Source organism: Marmota monax, unplaced genomic scaffold (genome assembly GCF_021218885.2).
Source record: "Marmota monax isolate L192 unplaced genomic scaffold, Marmota_monax_Labrador192_F-V1.1 WCK01_AAM20220418_F8-fsc00009, whole genome shotgun sequence".
Taxonomy (NCBI): domain Eukaryota; kingdom Metazoa; phylum Chordata; class Mammalia; order Rodentia; family Sciuridae; genus Marmota; species Marmota monax.
In genome coordinates this window covers 18,444,081-18,470,389 of record NW_026694710.1, presented here as the reverse complement: position 1 = coordinate 18,470,389, position 26,309 = coordinate 18,444,081, and the positions used below count along the sequence as shown (strand labels likewise).

The 26,309-nt window shown below is 41.0% G+C and overlaps 1 protein-coding gene across 1 annotated transcript in view; it reads left to right on the top strand.

Annotated features, from left to right (window-relative positions):
• Cd38 (CD38 molecule) overlaps positions 1-26,309 on the top strand; it is a 48,603-nt gene that overhangs the window by 9,159 nt on the left and 13,135 nt on the right. Inside the window, exons 2-3 of the mRNA XM_046423826.2 lie at positions 20,609-20,738; positions 22,332-22,467. Coding sequence (XP_046279782.1) covers positions 20,609-20,738; positions 22,332-22,467 — 266 coding nt within the window. The remainder of the gene's footprint in view (positions 1-20,608; positions 20,739-22,331; positions 22,468-26,309) is intronic.

The following is a 26,309-nucleotide window of genomic DNA, read 5'->3' as shown; positions in this document are numbered from 1 at the left end:
AGCATGTGCAAAGGCCCAGGAAACCGGCAAGAAGCCAGTATGTGGGGCTTTCTGTTATGGAAATCTTTAAACAGATATAGACTAAAGACAACCCACACCCATTCACCTGTCACTTGACTCCAACAATTATCAATGTTCTGCTGTTTTTATCTCACCTGTCTCCTGGCTTTTTGTCCCCTAAAGTACTTAAAGCAAATTTCAGATATTATAGCACCTTATCTGTCAATCCTTCAATTTATATCTCTATGAAAAATCAAACAAATGCTAAAGATATAACCATCATACAATTATCTTACCAACAAAATTAAAAATAATTCCTTAATGTCACTCAATATCTACCCTGTGTTCAATTTTCCATGATCTTCTTTATAATGTAGTTTGATAATTGATTTATTTGAACTGAGTCACATGTTGCCTGATGCTGACATGCGTCTAACTTTCCTTTATTTTGCATCCATTTTTACTCAATTTAAAAGGCTTATTTATTGAAAAGACCAGGAAATGCGTCTCATAGAATTTCCTGCCTTCTGAATTTGGCCAGTTGCATCTTCGTGATGCTACTCAGCAGATTCCTCTGGTCGATTTTTACCTGGACAGTGAGAAGTGGATTCGAGTAGGATCAGACTGGGTGTGAACTGGATACTTCCTAGAGAGAGCTGCCCTCCCTTCAGATCTTACCAGGAGGCCGTGATGAGGTTCATTTTGGGAGATGGACCAGGTTGGGTGCTTTGTGCCCGACCCATCCATTATAAATTTCCACAACAGCTTCCCATTAATTAGTTTAGCAGCAGTGGAGGACTGTGCCACGATCCATTATTTTTGTAGGGATTACCACTGGGATATTTTCTAACTGGAATCTTCTTTCTGCACTTACATACTCCAATTCTTCTAAACAAAGAGTTTTCTCTCATTCAGTGTTTGGTTCCCCTGAGAGACAGTCCATAAGAAAGACAGGATAGATGCTGGATTCTTTTCCTTTATTGATTACAGAGTATTATACTTTATTGATTATTTACAGACTATTGATATGTATCGATTACAGGGTATTACAGAATTACAGAATATTACAATTATTGCCAGGGTTCTCCAGAGCAACAGAAGCAACAGACTATGTATATAGACAGACAAGAGGGATTTATTAGGGGGTGGCTCATGTGACTGTGGTGACTGAGAAGTTCCACAGCTGGAGACTGTGGCTGGAGACCCTGGGATGCTAGGTGCCTGGCTCAGTCCCAGCCTGCAGGCCTCAGAACAACAGGAGCCAGTAACTCTTAGTTGGAGGCCAAAAGTCTGAGAACCACAGGGCTGCTGCTGCTGAAAGTCCTGGAGTCGAAAGGCTGGGAGCCCAGAGGTCTGAGGTCCAAGGTAGGAGTGTGCCCCAGCTCTCAGGGTGAGAGACCAGCTCATCCGCACCTGTTCTCCCAGCCTCTGGCTGAGTAGATGGTGCCTGCCACCTAGAGAGTGGGTCTCTCCACTCGTCCACTCGGTCTCACAGGCTGGCCTCCTCTGGAATCCCTTAATCTATTCAGTCATTAGTTGACACCTAAAGTTCAGTATCACAACAGACTCAAGAGTTGAGGCTCCATCAACTTCTAGAGATGATCAACAGATTTCTCTTTTGAGTATCATTATAAACACACAGACTTTTATATATTTGAAGTGTGTCAATTCATTGCTGTCACTCTTTTTTTTTATTCTTTAAACTTTTCCGTCTTTGGCCAGTAGGGTTCCTTCATGTTATTCTAGGACATTTTTAATGACCCTACTTGTTTTTGAGTTTCTTTCCTTTTATTTTTGTTTTTTTATGCTTTTCTTTTAATGAAAAAATTTTTGACAAAAAATTTTTGACAAATTTTTTTTTGTCAAAAATAAATTGTCAAAATAATTGCCCCAGGTTCATCTGGTAAATATTCTTCCCTAAAACTGGAATTTCCCATTTCTTTAAAGAATCCTAATCATTTTTATTGGAAACAAAATTTATGGACTATTTTAGAGTATTCCTTGCTTCTGGGTTGACAAAACTTTCTGGTCTATTTAGAGGATATCCATAGAAAACATTCTTTTTTAGAAGTGACAATTAAGTTATGAGTTCATATATACAACTTCAATGCAAAGCAAAGAGAGGATTTTATTTAACATACTGTTTGTATTTCTTTTCTCTTACGCTGGAAATCTTGGTTCCAGATGACAGTAAAATAGTTATATGTTTGCTTTCCTTGTATGGGTTGTATATAATTGTTATATATTTGTATGTATGTATAACTATTATCACCAACAAAAAGTGATGTAAGCTTTCTTTTTAGTTCTTCTGCCCCTTAAAGTACAAGATACGTGACACTAGTGATATGTAGTTAAGTGACTATGTACTGGTGTCTGGCACCTTAACTAAAGGCTCATTCTGGATGGAGCCCACAAACCATTTAGAAGGTCTTATCATAATTTGGATGAGAGGTGATTGTGACTTGGGCAGGGATGGCTGATGGAGAGCAGTGGATGAAGTCTGCATATATTTTGATAGTAGATCCCATATGATTTGCATATGGGATGTGAGAGAAAAAAGAAGAAAAAACAAAGACTCCAGGTGTTTTGAGCTGAGCTAGAAAAATCAATTACCATCTCAAAAAAGGGAAATACTAGGGTGAAGCTAGTTGAGACAGGAATCAGAGGTTTGGTTTTGTGCATGTTGGTGTTGCGTTATCCATTGCCATCCAGGTGAAGATGTTGAACCGGAGTTGGACTGTGTGCATCTGGGATCTGGGAGAGGTCGGGGCTGAAGATCTACATTTGAAAGTCCATGCTGTGTAGAGAAGAAAACATTTTGGAAGGAGGAAGAGTGATCCGCTCATTCAGTTGATTCTCAGGGGTCAAACATGATGAAGACTGGAAGTGGACCAATGGATTGATTATTGACAAGATCAGTTAGAAGCAGTGGTCGACATGAAAGCCTGTCTGGAATGAATTCCAAAAAAATAGATGGGAAGAGAGAGAAATTGGAGACTGTGCACAGAGATGCTTGCAAAGGATTTTGCTGGAAAGAATGGAAATAAGGTAGTGGTTGGTTGGATAAGCAGGGATTCAAGATGAAAGAAATTGTGGCTTGTTTGAGAGGTATCTGCTTTTAAGTAGACTGAGAAGTCATCTAAGCCAAGAAGGCTTCTAGATTTCTAGAATTTCCTACAGTCTTTTGCAGTTGGCTTGCCAATATCAAATTCAGTAGCATTTTGAAGTGACTCACTTACGGTCATTTTAACCAAGCCCCTAATTCTCATATGAAGAATTTTTTTCTTTGCCACTTATAAATTCATGTACAATTTAAGGAAATTATGTAATTGAAACAAAAATGCCAAGCATAAACATATTTATGAAAAGTCTGACAACCAAGTGGCTGACAGCTGCTAGGTATAGTAGATAGTGGCTTGGACGGTGTTGCAGGCTGCTTTATAGAGAGCCCACAGTGCTGAGTAGTACCGTGAGTCCATTAATTAAGGGTCAGCAAAGATATTTTTTCAATAAATGAATTTATAATTAGCCAGGCTTTATTGCCCTTAAAAGAACCTCTTAGCAATGGATCAGATCAGAAAACCACAAAGACATGAGTTTTCTTAAATGAGGAATGGTGGTAAGAATAGATATGAGGTGCTAAAGGAGAAAAACAGGAAATGGAGTGACAGAGAAACCAAGAATCAGCTTCCTGTGTGTGTTTGTGTGTTTCAAAGACCAAGGGGTGAAAAGGGGAGAGATGGTTATGTTCACGGATGTCTGTAGTTGATCTGCATAGGGATTAGAAGATCATTTTAATTTTTTTTTAGCAAAATATCACAAATAGATATACACTCTGGTGGAGAGGATGGTGAAAATCTTATTCTTAAGACAAACAAAAAAATGGAGGCATAACTGGAACAGGAGATTAACATTGTTGTTCCCTTCAGTGACTGATGTTTTCCTGATGATAAAAGTGAAATGTACCCACTGTAAGACATTTGGGGAAAATGAAAAAATAGAGAAGAATATAAAGTCACTTAACTCCCAAAGTAGAATTATAAATAGTGAAGAATACCATACTTTAAAAATACATATGTAAAGCTTAACGAGATCCACAAAATACTTACTGCTTAAATACTATTCAGCATGCCTAGTTTTCTAGACAATTTGAATTTCTTTTATGCTGTGGTAGTTTTAAAAAACAGCTGAGCTCCACTTTCTACTTTCTACTTCCTGTTAGGATGTGCCAAACAGGTGCATCCATGCTACAGAAGGTTATTCTACATAGTTGATCTTTGGATGTTTTAAAAGGACATTAGAAACTCCTCCAAGGTATGTTTTTGCTGGACCATGGTCCAAGTTTTCCTTGATATTCCTTTTCTTATAACTACCTTTAGCATCAGTTAAATCTTATGGTATTCATAGTAAAGTTGCTTCCTAATTATCTTGTTTCCTAGGCATAAGAGTTTACTTATGGATTTATTTGTAGCGGTCATTAAATCTCCTTGGTAATTCTTCAAGGGCAAAGAAAGATTGAAATCAGCATTGAAACTGGGAGAGATTGAGATCCACAAAGGAATGATTGAGATTTAGATCAAGGACAACTGATGACATTTTGGAGACCTGCTTTAATGATTTTGTATACCTTACTTTTTAAAAGTACTCTGGAATCCCAGGATGTGAACATATCAATTACAGAGAACTGTACACTTTCCATTTACCAAGTCTAGTTTTCTTCATTCTTCACCCATAAGGGACCTCCTTTTCCTCCTTCTGTATTTTCATATCTTTCTTTCATATTGCTCAGTCACTGTTTCTTCTCAAATTTTTAGTGTGAAAAATGTTAAGTTAGGAGCAACTTAAACACACTGAAATGTCCATGGAGAAATATTACAAATACCTATTTACCCACCGTGCAAAGTTCATAGACAGTGAAATTTTGCTGTATTTGCTTTACTTTTTTCCCCCTAGTTTTTAAAGAAATAACATCACAGTTAAAATATCCCTTCCTTCACATTAGATTGGGTAGAGAGAAGTGATGGGAGGGAAGGGGAGGGGAAGGGGGGAATGGAAGGACAGCCGAATAAAATAGACATTATTATTGCTGTGGGTATATACGTGACTGTATGACCAATGTAATTCTGCAACCGGTACACTCAGAAAAATGAGAAATTATATCCCATCTGATTCAAATGTATGATATGTCAAGATCATTGTATTGTCATGTGTAACTAATTAAAACAAATTTAAAAAATGGAAAATAAAATAAAATAAAATATCCCTTCCTCCAGTTTCTTTTTCTCTTTCCTTGGAGGCAAATACTGCTACTTGTTTCTTGGACATCTTTCTAGAAAGAGTCTCTGCCCTCATGATGGTATATGCATCTGTTCTTTTCTCACACTTATTCTCTCCTCTGGGTCTCACTTTCCTGGCTTGGCTGTCAGCATAGCTCTGTCTCATCCTCTCAGGCACTTAGTATTCCATTTTACAAATTTACAGCACTCTAGCTTTCTATCTGTGGACATTCCAATTGTTTTAAATCTTTGGCAATGTGTTATAAAAAATCCTGTGGTAGAACTCCCCTGTGTGTATGTGTGTATGTGTATGTGTGGAAACTAGAATCCTATGGCTGAGTTAAAATGTGCAATACTTCTAATTCTTAAAATATCAGATTTCTCCTCCTGTGTCAGTTCTTTTCTTGAGATGATGAGAGTTCCTATTTCCTCACACCCTCCCTCACAATGTGCCCTCAATCTGATTATGATGAGAGAAGATGTTAACTCAGTTTCATTTTAGTTTGCTTTTATTATGTGTATTTGCCTTGCAGAACTATTTTTTTCCATTTAACAATATATTTTGGTAATTTAAAAACAATAAAAATTAATACATACTGGCATATGAGTCCTAGTTCATGGATTTTAATTGCTTCATAGCATCCTGAGACTCCATACCACATGTCCATCCATCTAGCCTCTTATTCTCGAGTTTTTGATGGCATAAATAATGCTAAAACATGCTACTTGGCCATATCATTTGTTCCCTTGGATCTTTAACTAGAGGTAGAGTTCCTAAGTTACGAACAGGCCGTCTTTACCTTTCCTGGGTGTGTTAAGTTTGCCAGGACTTCATAACAGAGTCCCACCAGTCAGGTGGCTTCAAGAGCAGAAATGCCGTGTCTCAGAGTCTGGAGGCTGAATATCCAAAATCAAGGTACCAGCAGGGCTGATGCCTCCTGAGGATAGTTGGGGAGGCTCTAGATGTGCCCTGCCCTGCTCCTTGCTCGTGCATGGTGCTCACTCTGCCTTCAGCTGTCTTCCTTCTGTACCTGTCTGGCTGCAAGTGCAAATTTACCTTTCTTTTTTTTTAAAAGGCACAGAGATTTATTTAGGAAAACAAGGAATACACACTCAAGGGAGAACACGGGCCATCTCCAAAGGCCGGCATTTTCCTTTTTGAAAGCACCCCAGTCATATTGAATTAGAACCCACCTTAATGAACTCAGTTTAACTTAATCGTACACAAAGATCTTATTTCTGAATAAAGCCACATCCTGAGGTACTGGGGGTAACAACTCTAGTGCCTTTTGAGGAACGCGGTTCAACCCATGACACCTGGTCTGCCAGTTAGGATGCTTTGGGCTGTGAGCAACAGAATGCTCAACGGAAAGAGGCTTCCCAGGAGAGATTCTTAACACACAAAACAAGCCACCCAGGAGCAGGGTGGCCCCAGTGTCTGTTCAGCACTCAGTGGGGGGCAGGCACGTTCTTTCCACTCTCTGTCTTCCTGGGGTGGCTTTTGTCCTTGAGCTTCTTGTCACAAGGTGGCCGCTGCAGTTTCAGGACTAGGATTAAACCTAGGAACAGAGAGCAGGGGATGGGTGACAGTGTCCTCCTTTCCAGCCTCTTATCATCAGGGAACGTTACAGTTCCCAGAATCCCTCCCATGACTGTTCCAGGATTCCCCTCAGATTTCACTGACCAGCATGGGGCTATGTGGCTACCCCCACGCTGTGAGGGAAGCTGGGGAGTGGGTATTTAACATTTTGAATCATGTTAGAAGACATGCTTTGCCAGGAGGGAAGAAGGGTGAAGGAATCTGTTTGAGTAGGGAACCAACTGTATTTGCTGCCACATTCCATAGGTCTCAAATGGTCTCCAAATTTGTTGAATCTATTTTCTTTTAAAAAGCAGTGCAAAGTCCTCATTGCTAGACATCTGTACTATCATTTGGAATTGTCAAGCAAAAAATTTTGCCTATCTCTTTGTGGTTTTAATTTTAATTTTTCAGATCACTAGCATTGTTAATCATATTTCCTTGTATTTTTTAGTTAATTTCAGTTTCTTCTGTGAAATGCATATTTATTTCTTGTTCATTTTTATATAGAATCGTCCCCTTCCTTTATACATTCAAATCTTTTGCCAGTTAAATAGGCTGCAAATGAAGTCTCTTGATCTGTAGCTGGACTCTTCCCTTTGTTTCTGGTGTCTCTTGTCTTACTGAAAAATAGAAGTGTTATCTTAGTTATATTTTCTTTTATGATTGTGCATTTTTATCTTATTCAACAACTGATTTCTTTTTACCTAAGGTCACAGGAAGGTCATATATATATATATATATATATATATATATATATATATATTTTAATTTTGGCTTTTTACAGTTAGGCCTTTAATGGGTTTGGATTTTATCTTTGAGTGTGATGAAATTAGGAAACTAAACTAATTTCATTCCCACCCCAGATTGATGGGAAGTTGTGAGATGCTGCTTGTGAAACAGAGCATCCTTCATAAGGGCTTCAAGTTACCATCTCTGTTGCATAACAGGCGTCTCTGTGATCTCTTTCTGGGAGGTCTCTTTTATGATCTGATGTTTATTTATTTTGCCTTCCCCTTATGACTAATGATATTGAACATTGTCTTGTAAGTTGACTGAAGAAAGTATTCAAATATTTTGCCCTATCTTCAAATTTAGTTTTCTGTTTTTACTATTGACTTATGAAAGGTTTATGTACCCTGAACATAAGTCCTTCAGACGTGTACTGAAAATATGTTCTTATGTTTTGTGACTCGCCTTTTACTTTCTTTAATGGAGATTTTTAGAAGAAAGATTTCCTTTATTAACCTAGATAAGATTCAATCTATTTTTAAAAATATATTGCCTATGCTTTAAGTTTTTAATCTATTTCTAGTTAATTTCTTATTTATTGGATAAAGTAAGGGTTAATTTCCTCTTTACTTGGCCACATAAGAAAATTTATCATTATTGAAAAGATTCTTTTTTCCCCCGTTGAATTGCTTTGACACCTTTGCTGAGTATCACATGCAAGTATAGATTGCTTTCTGAACTCTTTTCTATTCTCTAGATTGACATCTATTCCTTCACCATTGTCTAGATCACTCAATCTGTCTGTTAAGCCTTGACGTCAAATAGCCAAATAGCTCTCAGTCTGTCTTTCTTTCTTTCATTGCTTTGGCTAGGTTATGTGTATTTTCACTAAATGTAGAATGAGTGTGTCCATAGTTTTAGCAGAATATGTAGAAATTTTGACTTGGAATCTGTTAAATCTATAGATAGCTTTATATTCTAGTTACCATCTTAATTTTGAGTCTTCCAGATCGTGAATATGGTATGCCTCTCTGTGTCTTTGAGATGTTTTTACGTTTCTCTCAGAAATGTTTTGATTTCAAAGTCTTGCATACACTTGTTAAATTTATGGCTCAGTATTTTCTACTTGTACATTTTTATAATTTTAAGTAGAGATATGGGTAGTACATGCACACCCATATGTATATGTTTGTGTGTATTTAGGAGTTTATGTATATATATATATATATATATATATATATATATATATATACAACTTAATATAACTAGGTTTTCTAATTGTTTGTTGCTGGTGTATAGGAATGCTATAAGTTTTGAATTCTGATAATGTATCCAAAAGTTCTAAACAGAAATAAACTTAATGTATTTGAGATGGTTTGGGCACATAGTGGGTTAAGGACATAGCAGTACAATTTGAGGTCGGGGTAGCCAAGGACCAGTGCTCATCAAGGTAGAGGTATTTAAATTTCTTTTCATAAAACACATTTCATAAATGATACAATCTTACCCTAGGGTGGATGCAATGTTATGCATCCCCATGGCAACCACTCAGTTCACCTTATTGAAATCTCTTATTTAATGTCTATACCCCCTGTGCACTAATAAAGGCCTTGGAAGGTGGGGGCTATGTGTGTCTTGCTAATCTCTGTGCCTTTAAAGACCATAATCCTTTTCCTGAAACACAATAAGCACTTATTGACTAAAATAATGCAAACATAAAAACAAATCAAGTTATATTTTATTGTATCTTGTAAATTCATATTTGTAACATTTGGAAATTTTAATGACAAAAATGATAAATGAGTTTTAAGTGAATATCAGAGTTTGAAGTTAGGAGTTATAGAATGATCCAAAAAAAAAAAAAAAAAGGAATTTCTCTTAAGAATTTGTTTGGCTTTAGAGTTTTGGGAAATTTTTCATTCAAGGAGATGATCAGCAAGGAACTGTCCTGCTTAATATCCTAAGAAATGGCATTCTAGGTCTTGAAATGGGGATGGTAAGTGAGAACATGGAAAGATAATGCAAGGCTATCACTGTCTTGGTGATGCATTTGTAATATGCTCAAATACAGGCAGTGTTTCCCAAGATCTTCCCCCAAATAATTTCTCAAAATGCATGATTTGACATAAATGGAAGAACACGAGGAACCAATAATGGAAAGGCGACCCCCCACACACCCCTGCCTGCAGTCACCAGCCATTACATTTGGAAATTGAAACAGCTCTTGGTGTAAAGGTCCTTACTAATCATTCAAATGGTCCATTCTCAAGCCTCATCTTCCTGATCCGTGAGGAGCATCCAGCACCATCATCACTTCCTCCTACTTAGTATACTTTCTTCTCTTAGCTTTTAGAAAAACCCATTCTTCTGCTTTTTGTCCAAATTCCTGGTTGCTTGCTTTTAGTCTGAACATCTTAATGTTGGTGATCCTCAAATCTCCATTCTTGATCATATTCTCTGTCTTTTGAACACTGATCTCATATGGTCTCACGGCTTTTTCTTCCTTCTGGGCTTCACACTCATGTGCTTATCTGTGTATTCCAAGCTGCACTTGGGTGTCTAGTAGACATTTGAAGCTCAGCATGTCCAAAACTGAACACCTGGTCAGTGCTCCCTCCACCCAAATCCTTCTCCATTTTAACTGATGGCAACTCCATCCTTCAGGTGTTTCAGGCCTCAAACCTTGAAATTATCATTGATCCCATATCATTTTGTCTAATACCCTGTACCCAATTCATTAAGAAATCCACCGTGAACCCAGAATGTGTCACTTGTCACTTGCCAGACTACTGGGCTAGCTACACTTACCTTCTCCCCTTTTCAGACTACGCTCAACAAACCAGGCCGAGAAATTCTTTGTAATTTAAGCAACATCATGTCCTTCTGTGCTCAAAATCCTCTGTGGCTCCTCACTTCACCTCAAGTAGAAGTCTAACTCTTTACAATGACTGACAAAGCCCTGCTCCTTGCTAACTCGGCTCCAGCCACACCATCTTTTGGATGTTTCTTGAACAGATTAGGCCTTACGGCCTTGGGGATGCTTGTCCTGCCAGACTGTTGTCTTCCCTTGGGCGTTTGTGTGGTTAAGCCCCTCACTTCCTTCAGTTCTTCTCAGTTTTGTCCCCACCTTACTTAAGGCTGCACACCGCCATCTCCTCCCACACCATTCCCGACTCTTACCCTCCCCGTTTCCCCCCTTTTCACATAAAACTTTTATAACTTTCTAGAGCATTGTTATGGTTTGGATATGAGGTGTCCCCCACCAGCTCCTGTGCTAGGCAAGACTCTTCAGAGGTGACATGATTCGATTATGAGAGCTGTAACCTAGTGAGGTGGGCAGGTGGGGCATGGCCGTAGGAGGGGGGTCACTTAGGGGCATGCCCTCCAAGGGTGCATCTGCCCTGTGGTACCTTCTCCCTCTCTCTGCTTCCTGGCTGCCATGAGTGGAGCAGTGCTCCGTGGCCATGTCCTTCCACCAAGATTCTGCCTCACCTTGGGCCCAGGGCAATGGACTCCATTGACCATGGATCAAACCTCTGAAACAGAGAGCCCAAATAAAGTTCTCTTCCTGTAAGTTGTTCTTGTCAGGTCTTTTGGTCACAGTGACCGCCCCCCCCCCCAAAAAAAAAAAAAGTCTGTCAAAACCAAATATTGTATAATTCACTATTCATTATATTTATTGTTTATTGTTAGTCCTGCTCTAGTAGAATGTAAACTCTTCCAAGGACAGGAACCTTTGTCTCTTTTGTTCTCTGGTATATCCTATGTGCTCATAAATGCACCTAGAGCATAATGTATGTTCAACAGCTATTTAATTATATCTCCTTCTCTCCTTCCCTCCTTCCCTCCCTTTTTTCTCTTCCTTCCTTCTTTCTTTCTTCCTCCCTCCCTATCTTCCTTCCTTCCTTCCTCCTCGCCCTCCTTCCTTCCTTCTGGGGATTGAACTTCCCTTCAACCTGAAGAATTAGCTTGCAGATCTTATAAGACACCAGATTTCCCAAGTTCTACCTTTTTCATGACCCTCGTCACTCACTCACTTCTCCCACGAGGTGGCAGGCTTGACCCAAGGAACAGGCTCCAGTGGCCTCATTGGAGAATTCAGTAGCTGAATGAACTGGCTTGCCTGCCTTGCGCAGAGAGAGCCCTCCCAGCAGGACTGGACAACTGGAAAATTCCTGTATTGCATGTCACTAGCTGAGATCTAGGTGCTTTTAGGGAAGCGGATTAGAGTGAGAGCTTCGCACGTGAGTGACACAGGAAGGTGATGTGGCTTGATTGATGGGGACTTTGAAATACGGCTGCTGTTTAGGGAATGATGCAGGTTTAGGAACGGCACAGTTGAACATCTAGAGTAGGCTGTGTGGACAGTACAAACCGGGTTTAACCACCAAATGTTTCTTCACCCTGGCATAAGACTTTGACTCTTTCTGCCCCACTCACTTTATCCTGGTGCTGGGGAATAGGGGAGCCCTGTTCTGATCTTGAACCTTGCATATGATGACTCCCCAGTCCTTGGTTTTCATTTATGTTAGAACCAACTCTCCTTGGAGGGAGGGCCATGATTTTAAATTTCCTGTGGGAGGCAGCATTGTCCAGGGAGAAGAACAAAGCTCGGCCAGTAAGGCAGTTTCGCCACCTCAGGCGGGTGGAAGGTATACTGAGCTTCAGTCTTCTGAAACTGAGGGACAAGGGTAGGGCTTTGTCCCTAGGGGTGAGTGGGGTGAGTGGGAACTGTCAGTGTAAGTTGGTGCTTAGTGGAGGGTCTGGCATGAGAGGAACACTGTGTGGCAGTGTTGGCTCCCTTTCTTCCTCCCGCTCTGGTAACCTGGAGTCAACCTACCTTGGGTGATGTCAGAGGACCAGGAGAGGGTGAGAGGTGAGCTGCAGGGAATGTCTGGTGGCAGACGGGGTGAGTGAGAGGTCTGGGATCTATTGACAGGAGTAGAGTGGGAGGAAAGGGGAGGACATGCCACAGACCTTCTGTCCTGATGTTTGTGTTAGAACTCAGCATATGGTTTGTAGACACCCACAGTGTTAAGTCTCAGGTCCCCATCTGAGGGACAAAGCAGAAAACTGCTATCAGATTAAGATTTCTCCTGCCTTGCAGAAGTTGCTTATAGAGCTTTTGTCAATCATAAACACAATAAGCCATTCCTGTTTTCGCAGACGTTTCTGTTTCCATTCACGATCATTTGTTACTGTCCGTGCCCCCAACTCAAGACCACTGGAGACACACTGGAATGGGGCCAGAGGGGCTTGCTGCTCTCTGTAAGGAGGGAGAACACACCCCAGGGACTCCTAGGGCAGGAGGGGGTCTGGGAGGACTTACAGGATTTGGGCTAGTCTGGCTAATCTGGGGAGATTTGGGGAAGGTTCAAGGGGGTTGGCTTAGTTTGCTTTCTACCAGGAAGCAGGGGTACGGGGGTCACTCTGGATATACTGTCTTAATAAATCTTGTCCACCATCCAGGAAGAAGGAAGGCCCAAGCAGCAATAGCCAAGGAAGTAGCAGTGGCTCCATCAGGGATGACAAAAGGGTCTGTGGGCCCAGTATTGTGGGCTGGACGTTGTTCTTGTATGTGCCCATGTCACAGCCCACTGTGTCCTGTCGAGTTGGAGACACTGAGGCCCAGCTGTGAGGCCAGGCCAGCTCCGAAGGTCAGGGACCGCACTGCTTCTTCTGCTCCTTCATCTCCAGATCTCCACATGGAACCCGTGTGCCTTAGCCTGGGCCGGAAGGAGGTAGAGCAGCTGGGCCAACAGGGAGGGCTACCCCATAGGAAAGGGGGAAGGCCATAGACTGGCCCACTCTCCTTGTCGCCTGGACCTCGGGGTGGACGGCTGGCCACAGGGGCTAAACAGAGACTCAGTTCTTGAGTGCCCTTAGTGTTCAGGATGTCCTTGACCGAAGGCTTACTTCCAGGAAATAAATTCAGAATCTGTGAGGCACGGCTCCCTGGAGAATCCTGTAAGCTGTAGAGCTCCCTGTGGAGTGTGAAATGAGGATGCTTCTCACCTAAGTCCTTCCGCTCTGTGACACCTGCAAAGCCCCGTGGTGACCTGACCCAGTGTTCTGGGCTGGATTCTAGCACGTGGCACTTGCAGGCAGGAAGGCAGGCCCAGGGGGCTTCTCAAGGTGGACCATCCTTTCCTTGTTTCACCTGAGCCTCTTCATTACCTGTCACCTTGACCTTGTGTGCAAACTTTGATGCTGGGTACGGTGTGACTTGGCAATCTAGTCTTGCTTAGGGATGCAAGGAAGTCGTCTGAGCCTTAGCCCCCTGCCGTGCCCATCACATCGTTAGAACCCAGCATATGCTGTGTAGACACCCACACTACGCCTTTCCTGGTTATGTGGCGTGGTTAACTGGATAAGGGATGAGAAAAGGCACAGCACAGCCAAAAGACAGAGGGGAAAGGCACAGAAATACCAGGAGGGCCTCTCCTTCCCCTTCTCCTTCCATCCATCATACTCCACACACTCTCTCTCTTTTCTTCTTACTGAGAATTGAACCCAGGGGTGTTCTACCACTGAGCTACAACATCAGCCCTACGTATTTATTTATTTATTTATTTAAATTTTGAGTCAAGATTTTACTAAATTGCCCAGACTGGCCTCCAATTTGCAATCCTTCTGCCTCAGCCTCTTAAGTCAAGGCGTGAGTAACCTTGTCTGGTTTAGCATCGTCTAAAATGTTCCCATTTTCTAAGACCTTCCAGGAATCTCAAACATTTGAATCTAATTGCACAAGCAACTTAACAAAATGAAAATTTTGTTATCACCACATTGTTATATACGTTTACCGTAGAAAAATTGAAAATATAAGGACGAAAAGAGAAGGTCACAAAACAGTCCTTATGCTCTCAGTATCCAGAGATAACTATCCTTCAAACACACTTTGGTTACTGTGGGATTTTTTTTTCCAGTTTTAAAATTGGTTTTGATCAGACTGGTTCGTTAATCTTTAAAAAAATTAAACTCCATTTTTAGATCATTTGCATAATAGATGAATCTATTTTTGCCACAAGCAAACAACATATAAAGATACGGAGTAAATGTAGATGTTCCCCTTCATTCTCCTTCACTCCAACTCACAGTTGGGGGCACATTTTTTTTTCTATTTTCTGTAAGTTTACTTTTTTCACTTAAAAGTAAACTACCATTTCTCAGCTTTCCCAAGCTCTGTGTAAGTACATTGTTATAAAGTTATCAGTGTATATCCTGCTGAGCAGAGTCACGCGACCAAACCATCCTCTTTGCTGGCTGCATTTCGAATCACCGTGGAACCCACCACAAGCTAGAAAATAGCTGAAATCAAACCCACGGTTGTTATAAATGTAGATGGGTCTGTTTCTATACTCTATAGTAGACAATGTCCCACTTCTTTTTATTGTGTTTTCAAGTTTTAATGCCATGGGCAAATTGCCAATTTTAATTAGTTTTTTTCCCTCTTTTTACTGCTCTCTGTCTTAGCCATGAGTCCCTTGAGGACAGAAGTAATATGTAAGTGTTTTTACATGAGGCTGACAGTGGGCCCTCAGCAAATGTGAAATGAAAGGATGGGTGCAGAAAACAACCCAAGTGCCCATCGACTGCTGAATGAATCAGCAGAATGTGGTGCTTGTACACCAGGGTATATTGCTCAGCCTTAGAAAGGGAGGAAATTCGTCGCATGCTGCGTCGTGGATGTACTTTAAATGTCATGCTGAATGAAATCAGGCAATCCCAAACAGGCAAATACTACATGATTCCACTATATTGAATCTGCTTGAGTCGTGAAGTTGATAGGAACAGGAGTTAGAATGGTGGGTGCCAGTGGCTGGGGATAGGAGGCGTGGAGAGTTAGTGTTTAGTGAGTAAACCTAGGTTTCAGTTTTCTAGGTTGAGATGAAGTCAGGAGATTGGTTGAAAAACAATGTGAATGTATTTAATGGCAATAAACTTGAAACTTAAGAACAGTCAAGGTAGGGCTGGGGGATGGAGCTCATTGGTAGAGCACCTGCCTAGCATGCAGGAGGCCCTGGGTTCCATCCCAGAACCACAAAAACAAAGAAATAAAAGCCATCCAAACTTGGTAGTGCACTTCTATAGTCCCAGCAACTGATAAACTGTGTGTTATTTATTTTTTACTACAATTGAAAATATAAAAGAAACGGGGGAGGTATGGAAGTAAAACAGTATTTCTATTTGCTTAGACTTGGGTAGTTTTCATTTTTTCCTCCTCAAATTACAAAGTCTCAAGCATAGAAATAATGGGCAGCATGTCCCTGTCTTTTTCATTTGCAAATATACTTAAATGGGAGACCCCTGTTAGAAAAGCTCAGATTTTCTTCAAGGTGTCACATGATCAGCAGTCCATGTGCAGGGAGTGTGGACACACTCTTACTGGTGGTGAGAGCAGGGGGCGGGGCATCTGCACCATGGAGTGTGAACATCAGCAGGAAATATTTTTTTTTAACAGAAAACTTTTGAGGATGACCAAGTTTTAGGATCTTATATCTGAGCAGTTCAAAACCATATTACAAATCACCTTTTTCCCTTAGAACCATCTCGGGGGCTTGCCTTAGTCGTTAGGAGCCATGCGTGGGATAGACCACACCTGAGATAGCCTTATAGTTGAAAGTATGGGTTCAGGATGTGGGTGATCCAAGGATCAAATTCTGGCTGGGATACTTGTGGAGTCTTGGGCAAGCTATTTGGTTTTCTGAATTTATAAGTTAAAGGAAGATGATAATGATAGGTCTGTGTAAATAAGAATCCAAAGAATTGCCAAAGAAAGGCATGGCCAGACACCCACCTGAAGAAAGCCCTGGTCAGTGTTAATTGTGTGGCCGTCATGGTCACTGCAGAGATGAGGTGTTGATGACTAAGGCGGAGAGCTGTAGGCAAGTTGGAGTAGAGGGAGTGGTGGGTGGTGGAGGGGAGGAGATGGTGGGAATCAAAGAACACGGGAGAGTGCTGGGGAACCAGGTGGGTATCAACAAAGCCGCCCAACGACTAATGCCTAGCCTTGAAGAGCTGGGTGAAGTTGGGCCCATCACTCTCTCTCTCTCTCTCTCTGAACTTCCTGTTTGTCACTTGTGAAATGAAAGGGGTCCATGAGATCCCTTGTCTTCAGTCCTCGTTGACTCTTAGAATCACTTAGGAGAACTTCTTATAAAATCTCAGGGTCCTTTCTCGTCCACTGTCCCATTCTGACCTGGTTGGTCTGACCCAGGAACTTTGTTTTTCCCAAACTCTCCAGCTGATCCTCAAGTGTGGCCAGAGCTGAGGACTTCAGGCACAGACCGAGCCCTTGGGAACAGTGACTGGGCCCACAGTTGCCGGCTCACAGCCTCCTTTTCCCAGGCAGCAGGCATCCTTGGAACTCTCTTGACCAAGTCTTCCAAGTTAGGAACAGAAAGAAAAAATATATATGTACATACGGGACATAAAGAAATGACTCCTGACCCTTCCACCCTGCTTCTTTGGTCAGAAAGATCAGCTGCCATCTCTGTCCACTGCAGTCCTGGTTCCTTTCAATTTCAGTGCATATTTAAGTCTGACTTGTACATCTGAGGTGAAAAATAGTCTCGTAAGACCTGTCTCCAAGCTCTTCATCACCTTTCACATTTGCTCTTATTTGTGAGACACACAGGAGGCGCTGGTCCATTGGAAGGAGAGAGGAAAGAGTCAGTTAATGCTTTTCCAGGGTCACCTTCAACTCCAATGCTCCATAGCTTGGCACCTTCTAAACAAGGAACTGTTAAATTTTTAACCTGGGATTTTTTGAATCCTTCTGATGTAGTTTCCTGAACTGATCTCTTTATACCTAAAAAGCACAAAAACAATTTTGGAGCTGTGTGTGTTTGGGGTGATTAAATAACCTTACACACCTGGAAACATCTGGTACGTGGCAGGTACTCTGTGTGGTCATTTCTCTTTCCTGCCAGATGTTTTGCAGTGGAAAATTCTTATGCCTTATTCTTTGTCTTCCCTAAGTCTTACACATGATGTTGAGGAAAGACATAGAAGAGTTTTATGAGAGAGCTGGAATCCAAAACAGGAAGTTCTTGAGATGGCCACTGCATTAATTAATGGAATGAAAGCATAATCCCTTAAGCAAAGTAGCCGCCAAAACACCATTTCTCTAAACTGCCCAGGATGATGCCCCATAAATTTTGAATGACATTGAAGTGCAAAGTGTTATGACTTTTTTTTTCACCTTAGATATATAAAACATATGGAGAAAGACAGGTCAACAATAGTTTCCTGATATCACTTTCATGAAGCTGAGATGACTTGCCCAGACATTGAAAAGAAAGTTCTGTTGAATTTTGTATTTCATACCAAATACAGTGGTTCTCAAACTAATAGGGCATCCGAATTGCCTGGGGATTTTTTAGAGTCCCACCCCTACATCGACTGCAATGACCCTATTTCTTTTATTTTTGATTTACACATGGTAATTATACGTATTTATGGGGTGCAGTGTGACATTGCAATGCAAGTATACAAAGTGTAATGACCAGATCACAGTAACTAGCATGTCTGTCTCCTCAGAAACTTATTATTTCTTTGTGTTGGGAACCTTCAAAGTCCTCTCTGTAATGATTTTAAAATACACAAATTAACTGTTATCAACTGTGGAGTACTACTGTGTTGTAGAACAGTAGAAGTTTCCTCAGATCTGATCACATGCACCCTGCAACCACCCTATTTCTAAATAAGGTCACATTCCAGGGTACTGGGGGTTAGGACTCCAACTTGCGAGTGGGGGCTGGGCACGGTGGATCCCTCACACCATCCTTATGAGTATGAGGTATGAGGTGTCATCTTGTGGGTTTCATTTCCAGTTGCCTAGTGACTAATGAGGTCGAGCACTTTACATGTGTTTCTTGGTGAATTTCATATCTCTTGTGAAAAGATGTGTATTGCTAGTTTGTTAATTGGGTTAGCTTTTTATCATTGATGTGTAAGAGTTTTCAATTATTTTGGAAGCTAGTCCCAAATCAAGAATAATATATGTGAAAACATTTTCTCCATTCTGTGAGCTCTGTGTTCACTTGGGTGGTGTCCTTGGATATACAACAGTTTTCAGTTTTCATGAAGTATGACAACAATTTTTTTTTTCTCTTGTCACTGTGCTTTGGGTGTCATAGCTAAGCAAACATTGCTTAATCTAAGGTTATAAAGATTTTTATTCTGTGTCTTTTAAGAATAATTTTAGTTATATATTTGTGAAGTTCGTGGGCATTACTTCTTCAAGAACAGTTTCTCTTGCCTCTTTGTCTCCTCTTCTTCTGCAGTTCCCATTATGCTTGTGTCTCTGATCTCAAGTTCACTGATGTCTTCTCCCAGCTCAAATCTGATGTTGGCCCCTCCAGTAAAATGTGCAGTTCAGTGCTAGTTGCTTTCAACTCCAGACTTTTTCTTTATTAAAAAAAAAAAACACACAATAATTCCTATAGAGTTTTAGCTATTCCTTATTTTGGGAGACTTTCTTGTCATTCCTATGGATATTTGATTCTCCAGTTTTTCTTTCTAAGGTTTTGTCTTAATAGCCCCAGTGAGTGACGCTACCTTATGCACTTGCTTTTATATAATTGCAGGGATTGTTTTCGTGAACTCTCGGTAGGTAGTTTTATTCACCCAGACTGAACTCAATCATGTCAAAGAAAGCCAAGTCCTGACATGGGCTTTTCAGCAAGCATTTAGACAGGTCCAATAGTGACAGTTCTCTGGGGGTGGGGACATTTGGGGAGATCAGTGTTGCTCCACACCCCAGTGGCCGGCGGATGTTTTTTCATAGGTAGAAGAGCTGTTGGATTTCAAGGCTACATGGAACTGGGGAGAGTGAGATGTCAGTAAGCCAAGTTAACAAGCTGCAAGGCTCACTATTCCAACCAAGATTCGCCTAAAAAAAAAAAAAGAAAAAGAAAAAGAAAAAACACACTTCTTGGATTATTGCAAACTTTAATTTCCAGAGTTCTGAAAAATTGGTTGGTGATAATTCTTGCTAGTGTTCCTATTGCTTTTATAGAGGAGCAGAATTTTGAAGTTCCTTACTTCTCCACTTCAGAAAGTGAGATCTTCTTTAAATCATACATATATTTTGAATCACAGGAATCATATTTGGTCTTCCACTCAATCCGCAAGCATTATGTTGAACCTAGTGTTAGAGGCACTCACATTCTGGGCAGATTGGCCTGTTTGTAGCTAGCTTTCTTTTGAAGCAGGATGAGTTAGAAGTAAACCATGGGGGAGCAGACTTACTTGTCCACAGGGGAGCAGAGGGTTCCCTAAGGAAAGGGGCCTTTAAGATGAGCTATGATTTAAGAAGTCCTTAAACCAAGGGTGAATGACGGCTTCACATTCATTTATTCCTCATTGCAGGAGAAGCACACGTGGGTCAGGAGGCTGCCCAAATTATGGGAACAGCAGAGTCACATATTCAGGGCTTGCTCACAGCAGGACATGGGCATGAAGTGTGGCTAAGCTTCAGCAGGCAGATATGGCAAAGGATAGGATTGCAGACGGTGGGCATTGTGCCTGCAAAGAAATGGGGAAGCTCAGGGAGAGTTCAATGTGGAACTGGGACTTTTCTGAAGGCAATAGGCATCCTGGAACATTTTTAAACAGTGTGAAGTGGGGAAAGAGAAAACTAGGTGTCTTTGCATGATCTTCTCAACTTCTTCTAACAATTAGTCCACAGAGCACTAATGACTGACTCTAGCTCTGGCACACAGATCTGAATCTTGGCTCTACCACCTTGCAGACTGTGTGAATGAGGGAAGGTCATTTGGATCTCACTGAGACTCAGTAGGGAGGCTAGTTCTACCTCACAAAGATGTTGCACAGGTCAGGTGAGATGATGTGAACAAAGTACTTGGCACCCAGTAGTTGCTTCCTAAATGATGTGAACAAAGTACTTGGCACCTATTAGTTGCTTCCTAACTATAATTTTTTGTAATTATATATCAAAAATATTTTACAAATATATATCTATGTTTTATTTTATTTCTCATGACTTACCTCACAGAGATCAAGACTGCCGAAAGATACTGGATGCATTTAAAAGTGCATTTCTTTCCAAGAATCCTTGCAACATCACAAAAGAAGACTACCAACCACTACTTAAGCTGGACACTCAAACTATAGCCTGCAACAAGGTAGGTAACCTGGACAAGGGATTAATTTTTAAAACTGGGGACTGGAGCCAGCAGGAAGAGGTCACAGGACCAAAGGTGGATAAGAATGAGGGAGGGAAGAGGAAATATTCAGGCATTAGAATCTGGGTGTGGTTGGTGGGGTTTGAGTTTGTGGGGCGAGTAGGGATCTGAGATATCCTCAGGGTTTAGGACATCTGGGGAAGGAAGGTAAGAGAGAAATGGGCCACAAAGGGAGGAAAGGAGAATTGGCCTCAAATCGTGCAAAACAAATCTAACACCAAACCAAACACCTAAAGGCAAACATAAATAACCCCAAATTATATAATTACAAAATTTCCCTTGGCCTTTGATAAAAAACAGATAAATAAATAGTAGACATGCCAATTTTCATTTGAAGAGTGCTTTTCACTTTATTCTTTTTGCTTACAAAGGGCACAGCTAACCCTTACCTTCTTAGGCCTGAGCAGGTGTCTGCATCCCCATTTCACCTGTGAGAAACCCAAGGCTTGGTGAGTTTAAGTGACCAGTGATTGCCCATGTTGGTCAAGCTGGTTGAAGTGTAAATACACAAGACTTGGACCCAGAGAGGCCTGTGTTGTAATGCACTCACTATACCAGGAAAGGTCAGCAGTAGGCACATCTTTTCTAAAGTCAGTGTTTAAGGCAAAAATCCCCTGTGCCAGAAGATGTCTTTGTGAAGCCATTAAGTCCATCCACAAATTACAGCCTGGCATCCCAGGTGAGTGAGCCGGAGTCACTAGGCTCTTCTCCTTGGTGCACCAAGCACAATGTTCAGCACAGAGGAGGTGCTTGGCAAATAACCCACATGCTCAGAAATTCTATCTGCATTACTTCCTTTAATCTCCCCAGCCTCACATGAGTTTGTTACAGTCACCATCGCTACTGTTTTGCAGGAATAGAAAGGAAGGCTTAGTGATGCTTTGCTTGCCCCAGGTCCAATGGCTGATCAGATGATGACCATCTTTAACAAGGAGCCAGACGCCAGGGCCTCTGTGGTAGCCCACTGCCCTCCACTGCTTCCTGCTAGGAATGAATAGGTTTATGGGACAGAATACTGTTCTGAAATTTGACTGCTTTCACTTTTGAGGTAGACTCTTAAAAAGCACCCCCCACTGCTTTTTATTGGGGTTAGGAGAGATTTGAGGGAAAGTGGGAGGACTTGAGCTTTTTAAGAATTAAAGAGCTCTTCTTCCAGAAAACAGCACATAAGCAAAACAATTTTCTTTTGGCCAATAACTTTAGAAATATTGAAATTCCCTAATGTCTGTTCCAGATGTGATCCTATCCCATGTTAATTATAAGATTTTGATCAGTAGCTTCCAGCCTTTTTTAACTACAACTCAAAAAAAAAAATTCATTTTACACTGTGACCTAGAAAACACACACACACACACAAATACACACACAGCCACACTCCCTTTCACACAGAAAGCAACAAGGCACAACAATCCCTGCCCTTGCTATATGTGATTTGTTGATAGCTTCTGTTTTCTTTCATTTCAAAAATGTGGACCTTTTTTTTTTTAACCTTCTAAATTGACCTCCATATGGGTTGTGTTCATTCTTTCTTAGACTCTGTTTTGGAGCAAATTAAAAGACCTGGTCCATCAGTACACAGGGGTGCAGCAGGAGCTTTTCACCCTGGAGGACACGCTGCTGGGCTACATGGCTGACCACCTCACATGGTGTGGAGACCCCAGCACTTCTGGTGAGGACTGGAGCCACGTGGCATGGCCCAGGGACATACTGGGTAGAGGAGCCTTATGCTCCGCGAGGGGCCCCGAGGAGCCAGTGTGGAGGGAAGAACCACAGGCAGCTACGTGACACTGTCTCTGCCTTTAAGGACAGCTCCGGCCCATGGGAATGCATCCCAGGAAGAATCTCTGATCCCCTGAGGAGTCAGCGTCAGGTTTGGGGGCTGCTTCTTTGATCTCCTCTGAGTGCTTAAGCAGCCGGCTTCTAAATTCTTGGTGTTCTGCTTTCCATAAGGGCATCCTTCAGCACCAAAGAATTCTAGAGCAGGGTGAGGCCTCAGAGGGACCCATGTACCTGTGCTTCAGAACCCCGTGGTGGCTGCAGTGGCCCCTTCCCTTCTCAGGCTGGTCTGGCTTTGCTGTCGTCTCTCAGCTGTGGCTTTTTCCTGCCCAGAAAGCCCCGGAGTGCCTTGCTGTGGAAAGGTGTTCTCTACTCACTCAAGCCTGTTGAATCTGCTTTCATTTCTTTCTTTTTTATTTATGTGGTGGATATTGTTTACTTTATACTTCTCATTTTGTTGTTGTTGTTGTTGCTTTTGACTATTTTATAATGCTTATCTTTCTGCAGCTTCTTCATCCCAGGTTTGCATTATTGTCATTTATAAAAATGAAACCTGCTTACTGGAAAGAATACTTTCGTGTTACAGAACCGGGTAAAAGTCAAAAGCAAAGGTCACCCTGAATCCTTCCCCCACCTCCGACCTCCACATCACTTCTCAAGGGATAAGTATTGTCAACAATTTGGTACATATCCTTCCAGAATTTTCCCTATGCTCGGATAAACACAGATGTTTAAAATGTGCACATATGTTCTGCAATTTACTTTATTAATTTTAGGTATAAGGATATCTACATTCTCTCTTTCTCCTTTTGATGTTTTGCGGTGTTAGGGATGGAACATGGGGCTTCACACATGGTACGCAGGCTCTCTGCCACTGAGCTACACTGCCAGACCCTGCACACCGCCAGATGTAAAAGGCTACGTCATTAACCAATCTTATTGATGGACATTTAGGATTATTTTAGTGCTTGTTGCTATTATAATCACTATCAGAAGAAACCTTTGTATACACATGTGCGCACATGCGCGCACACACACACACACACACACACCTGCAAGCTGAAAGTATTACTGAAAGGTTAATTTCTACAAGTGGAATTTTAGTGTTAAAGGGTAAATTGTGATAGAAACTGATAAAATGTCATTTAAAAGGTGACAATAATTTACACTATTATCAAGAGTATATATGAGATTGTTTATTTACCTATACCATCATTAACACCAATTATTAATACTTTAAATTTTTTTTGACTCATTTGATAAAGAAATAGCACTTCAATTTATTTTGAATTTTTTTTGTGTGATATTGAGCGTGTGTGTGTGCGCGCACACACACACACACACAGGGTAAATGTTTTCATTTTCTCTGTAAAAGGCCGGTTCATACATTCTAACTCTCTAATGGGGTGCTCATTGTTTTCTTATCAGTGAAAGTCCTTTGTAAGTTAATAATAAGAGCTAAGACTGAGCACTTGCAAAGTGCTCATGGTGAGTATTAACCCCTCTCAGGCCACGAGGGCCTGTGGTGATCACATTTTACATATGGGAAGTCCAAGGCCAGAGTTAAGTGACTTGCAGCAGGCAGGTGGCAGGGCTGGAGCAAACCCAGGAAGACTGGCTTGAAAACTCCGTGCTCTTAACTGCCACGTTGTTCTGCCTCTTTTTCTGGCCCAAGGTGGAAAATTGATTTCTTAGTTTTCATTTTCTTTTAATATTGATTTTAGTCTGTCCTTGTCCACAGACTGATTTGGTGAGATATTCATCAGGAAGGATGTTAAATTTTGTCAAATAGCTTTTTCTGCACCAATGAGATGATCATACAGATTTCCTCTCCATTCTGTTAACGTGCTGCTTCACACTTATGAATTCGTGGGTGTTGAACCATCCTTGCACCCCAGGGATCCATCCCACTTGATCCTGAGGGCTGACTCTTGTAATGTACCCTTGAGTTCAGGGTGCCAGTATTTTGTTGAGGACTTTGGCTTCTATGTTCATCGAGGATATTGGCTTATAAATTTCTTTTCTTGTAAGACCCTGCCTGGCTTTGGAATAAGGGTACACTGGCCTTGATGAAAGACTTTAGAAGTATTCTTCCACTTTCTTTTTTTTTTAAGTTTAGAAGGGTAGGTATTAGTTATGTAAGTATTTGGTGGAATTCAGCAGTGAAGCATCAGATCCTGGCTTTCTTTAATGGAAGACTTTAAACTAATGATTCAATCTCATTACTTAATATTGGTCTGTTCAGAGTTATTTTACTTTGGTTCTTTTTAAAAATTTGTTCTAATTAGTTATACATGACAGTAGAATGCATTTTGACACATCATACATAAATGGAGTATAACTTCTCATTCTTCTGGTTGTACTTGATGTAGAGTTACACCGGTCATGTAGTCATATATGCATATAGTGTAATAATGTCCGAGTCATTCTACTATCTTTCCTATCCCTATACCCCCTCCCCTCCCTTCACACCCTCCTGCCTGATCCAAAGTAACTCTATCCTTCTCTTGATATTTACAAGCCAATATCCTGGATGAACAAACAAGCAAAAGCCCTCAACAAAATGCTGGCACACTGAACTCAATGATACATTGTGAATTAGCATCCACATATCAGAGAGAACTTTCAGCTTTGGTTCTTTGGGATTGGCTTATTTCACTTAGCATGATGTTCTCCAGCTTCATACATCTACCTGCAAATGCCATCATTTCATTCTTCTTTATGGCTGAGTAGTATTCCATTGTGCATATATACCATGTTTTCTTTATCCATTCATCTGTTGAAGGGCACCTAGGTTGATTCCATAATTTAGCTATTGTGAGTTGAACTGCTATAAACATTGATGTGGGTGTGTCACCATAGTATGCTGACTTTAAATTCTTTGGGTATAAACTGAGGGGTGAGACAGCTGGGTCAAATGGTTGTTCCATTCCAGGTTTTCTGAGGAATCTCCATACTGCTTTCCTTAGTGATTACACCAATTTGCAGTCTCACCAGCAATGTATGAGTGTGCCTTTTCCCCCACATCCTCATCAACATTTATTGTTGCTTGTATTCTTGATAATTGCATTTCTGATTGGAGTAGTTTTGATTTTCATTTCTCTAATTGCTAGAGATGATGAACATTTTTTCATATATTTGTTGATTGATTGTATTTCTTCTGTGAAGTTTCTGTGAAGTTTCTTAGCCCATTTATTGATTGGGTTATTTGTTTTTTGGTGTTAAGTTTTTTGAGTTCTTTATATATCCTGGAGATTAATGCCCCATCTGAAGTGCATGTGGTAAAGATTTTCACCCATTCTGTAGGCTCTGTCTTCACATTCCTGATTGTGTCCTTTGCTGAAAAGCAGCCTTTTAGTTTGAATGCATCCTATTTATTGGTCCTTGATTTTACTTTTTGCGCTTTAGGGATCTTGTTAAGGAAGTCAGATCTTAGGCCGACATGGGGAAGATTTGGGCCTACTGTTTCTCCTATTAGTCGCAGGGTCTCTGTTCTAGTTCCTAAGTCTTTGATCCACTTGAATTGAGTTTTGTACATGGTGAGAGATAGGGGTTTAATTTCATTTTGTTACATATGGGTCCCAGTTTTGCCAGCACAATTTGTTGAATAGGCTATCTTTTCTCCAATGAATGTTTTTGGTGCCTTTATCTAGTATGAGATAAAAAAAGCCCTGGACTAGATGGATTCTCAGCCAAGTTCTACAAGACTTTCAAAGAAGAATTAACACCAATACT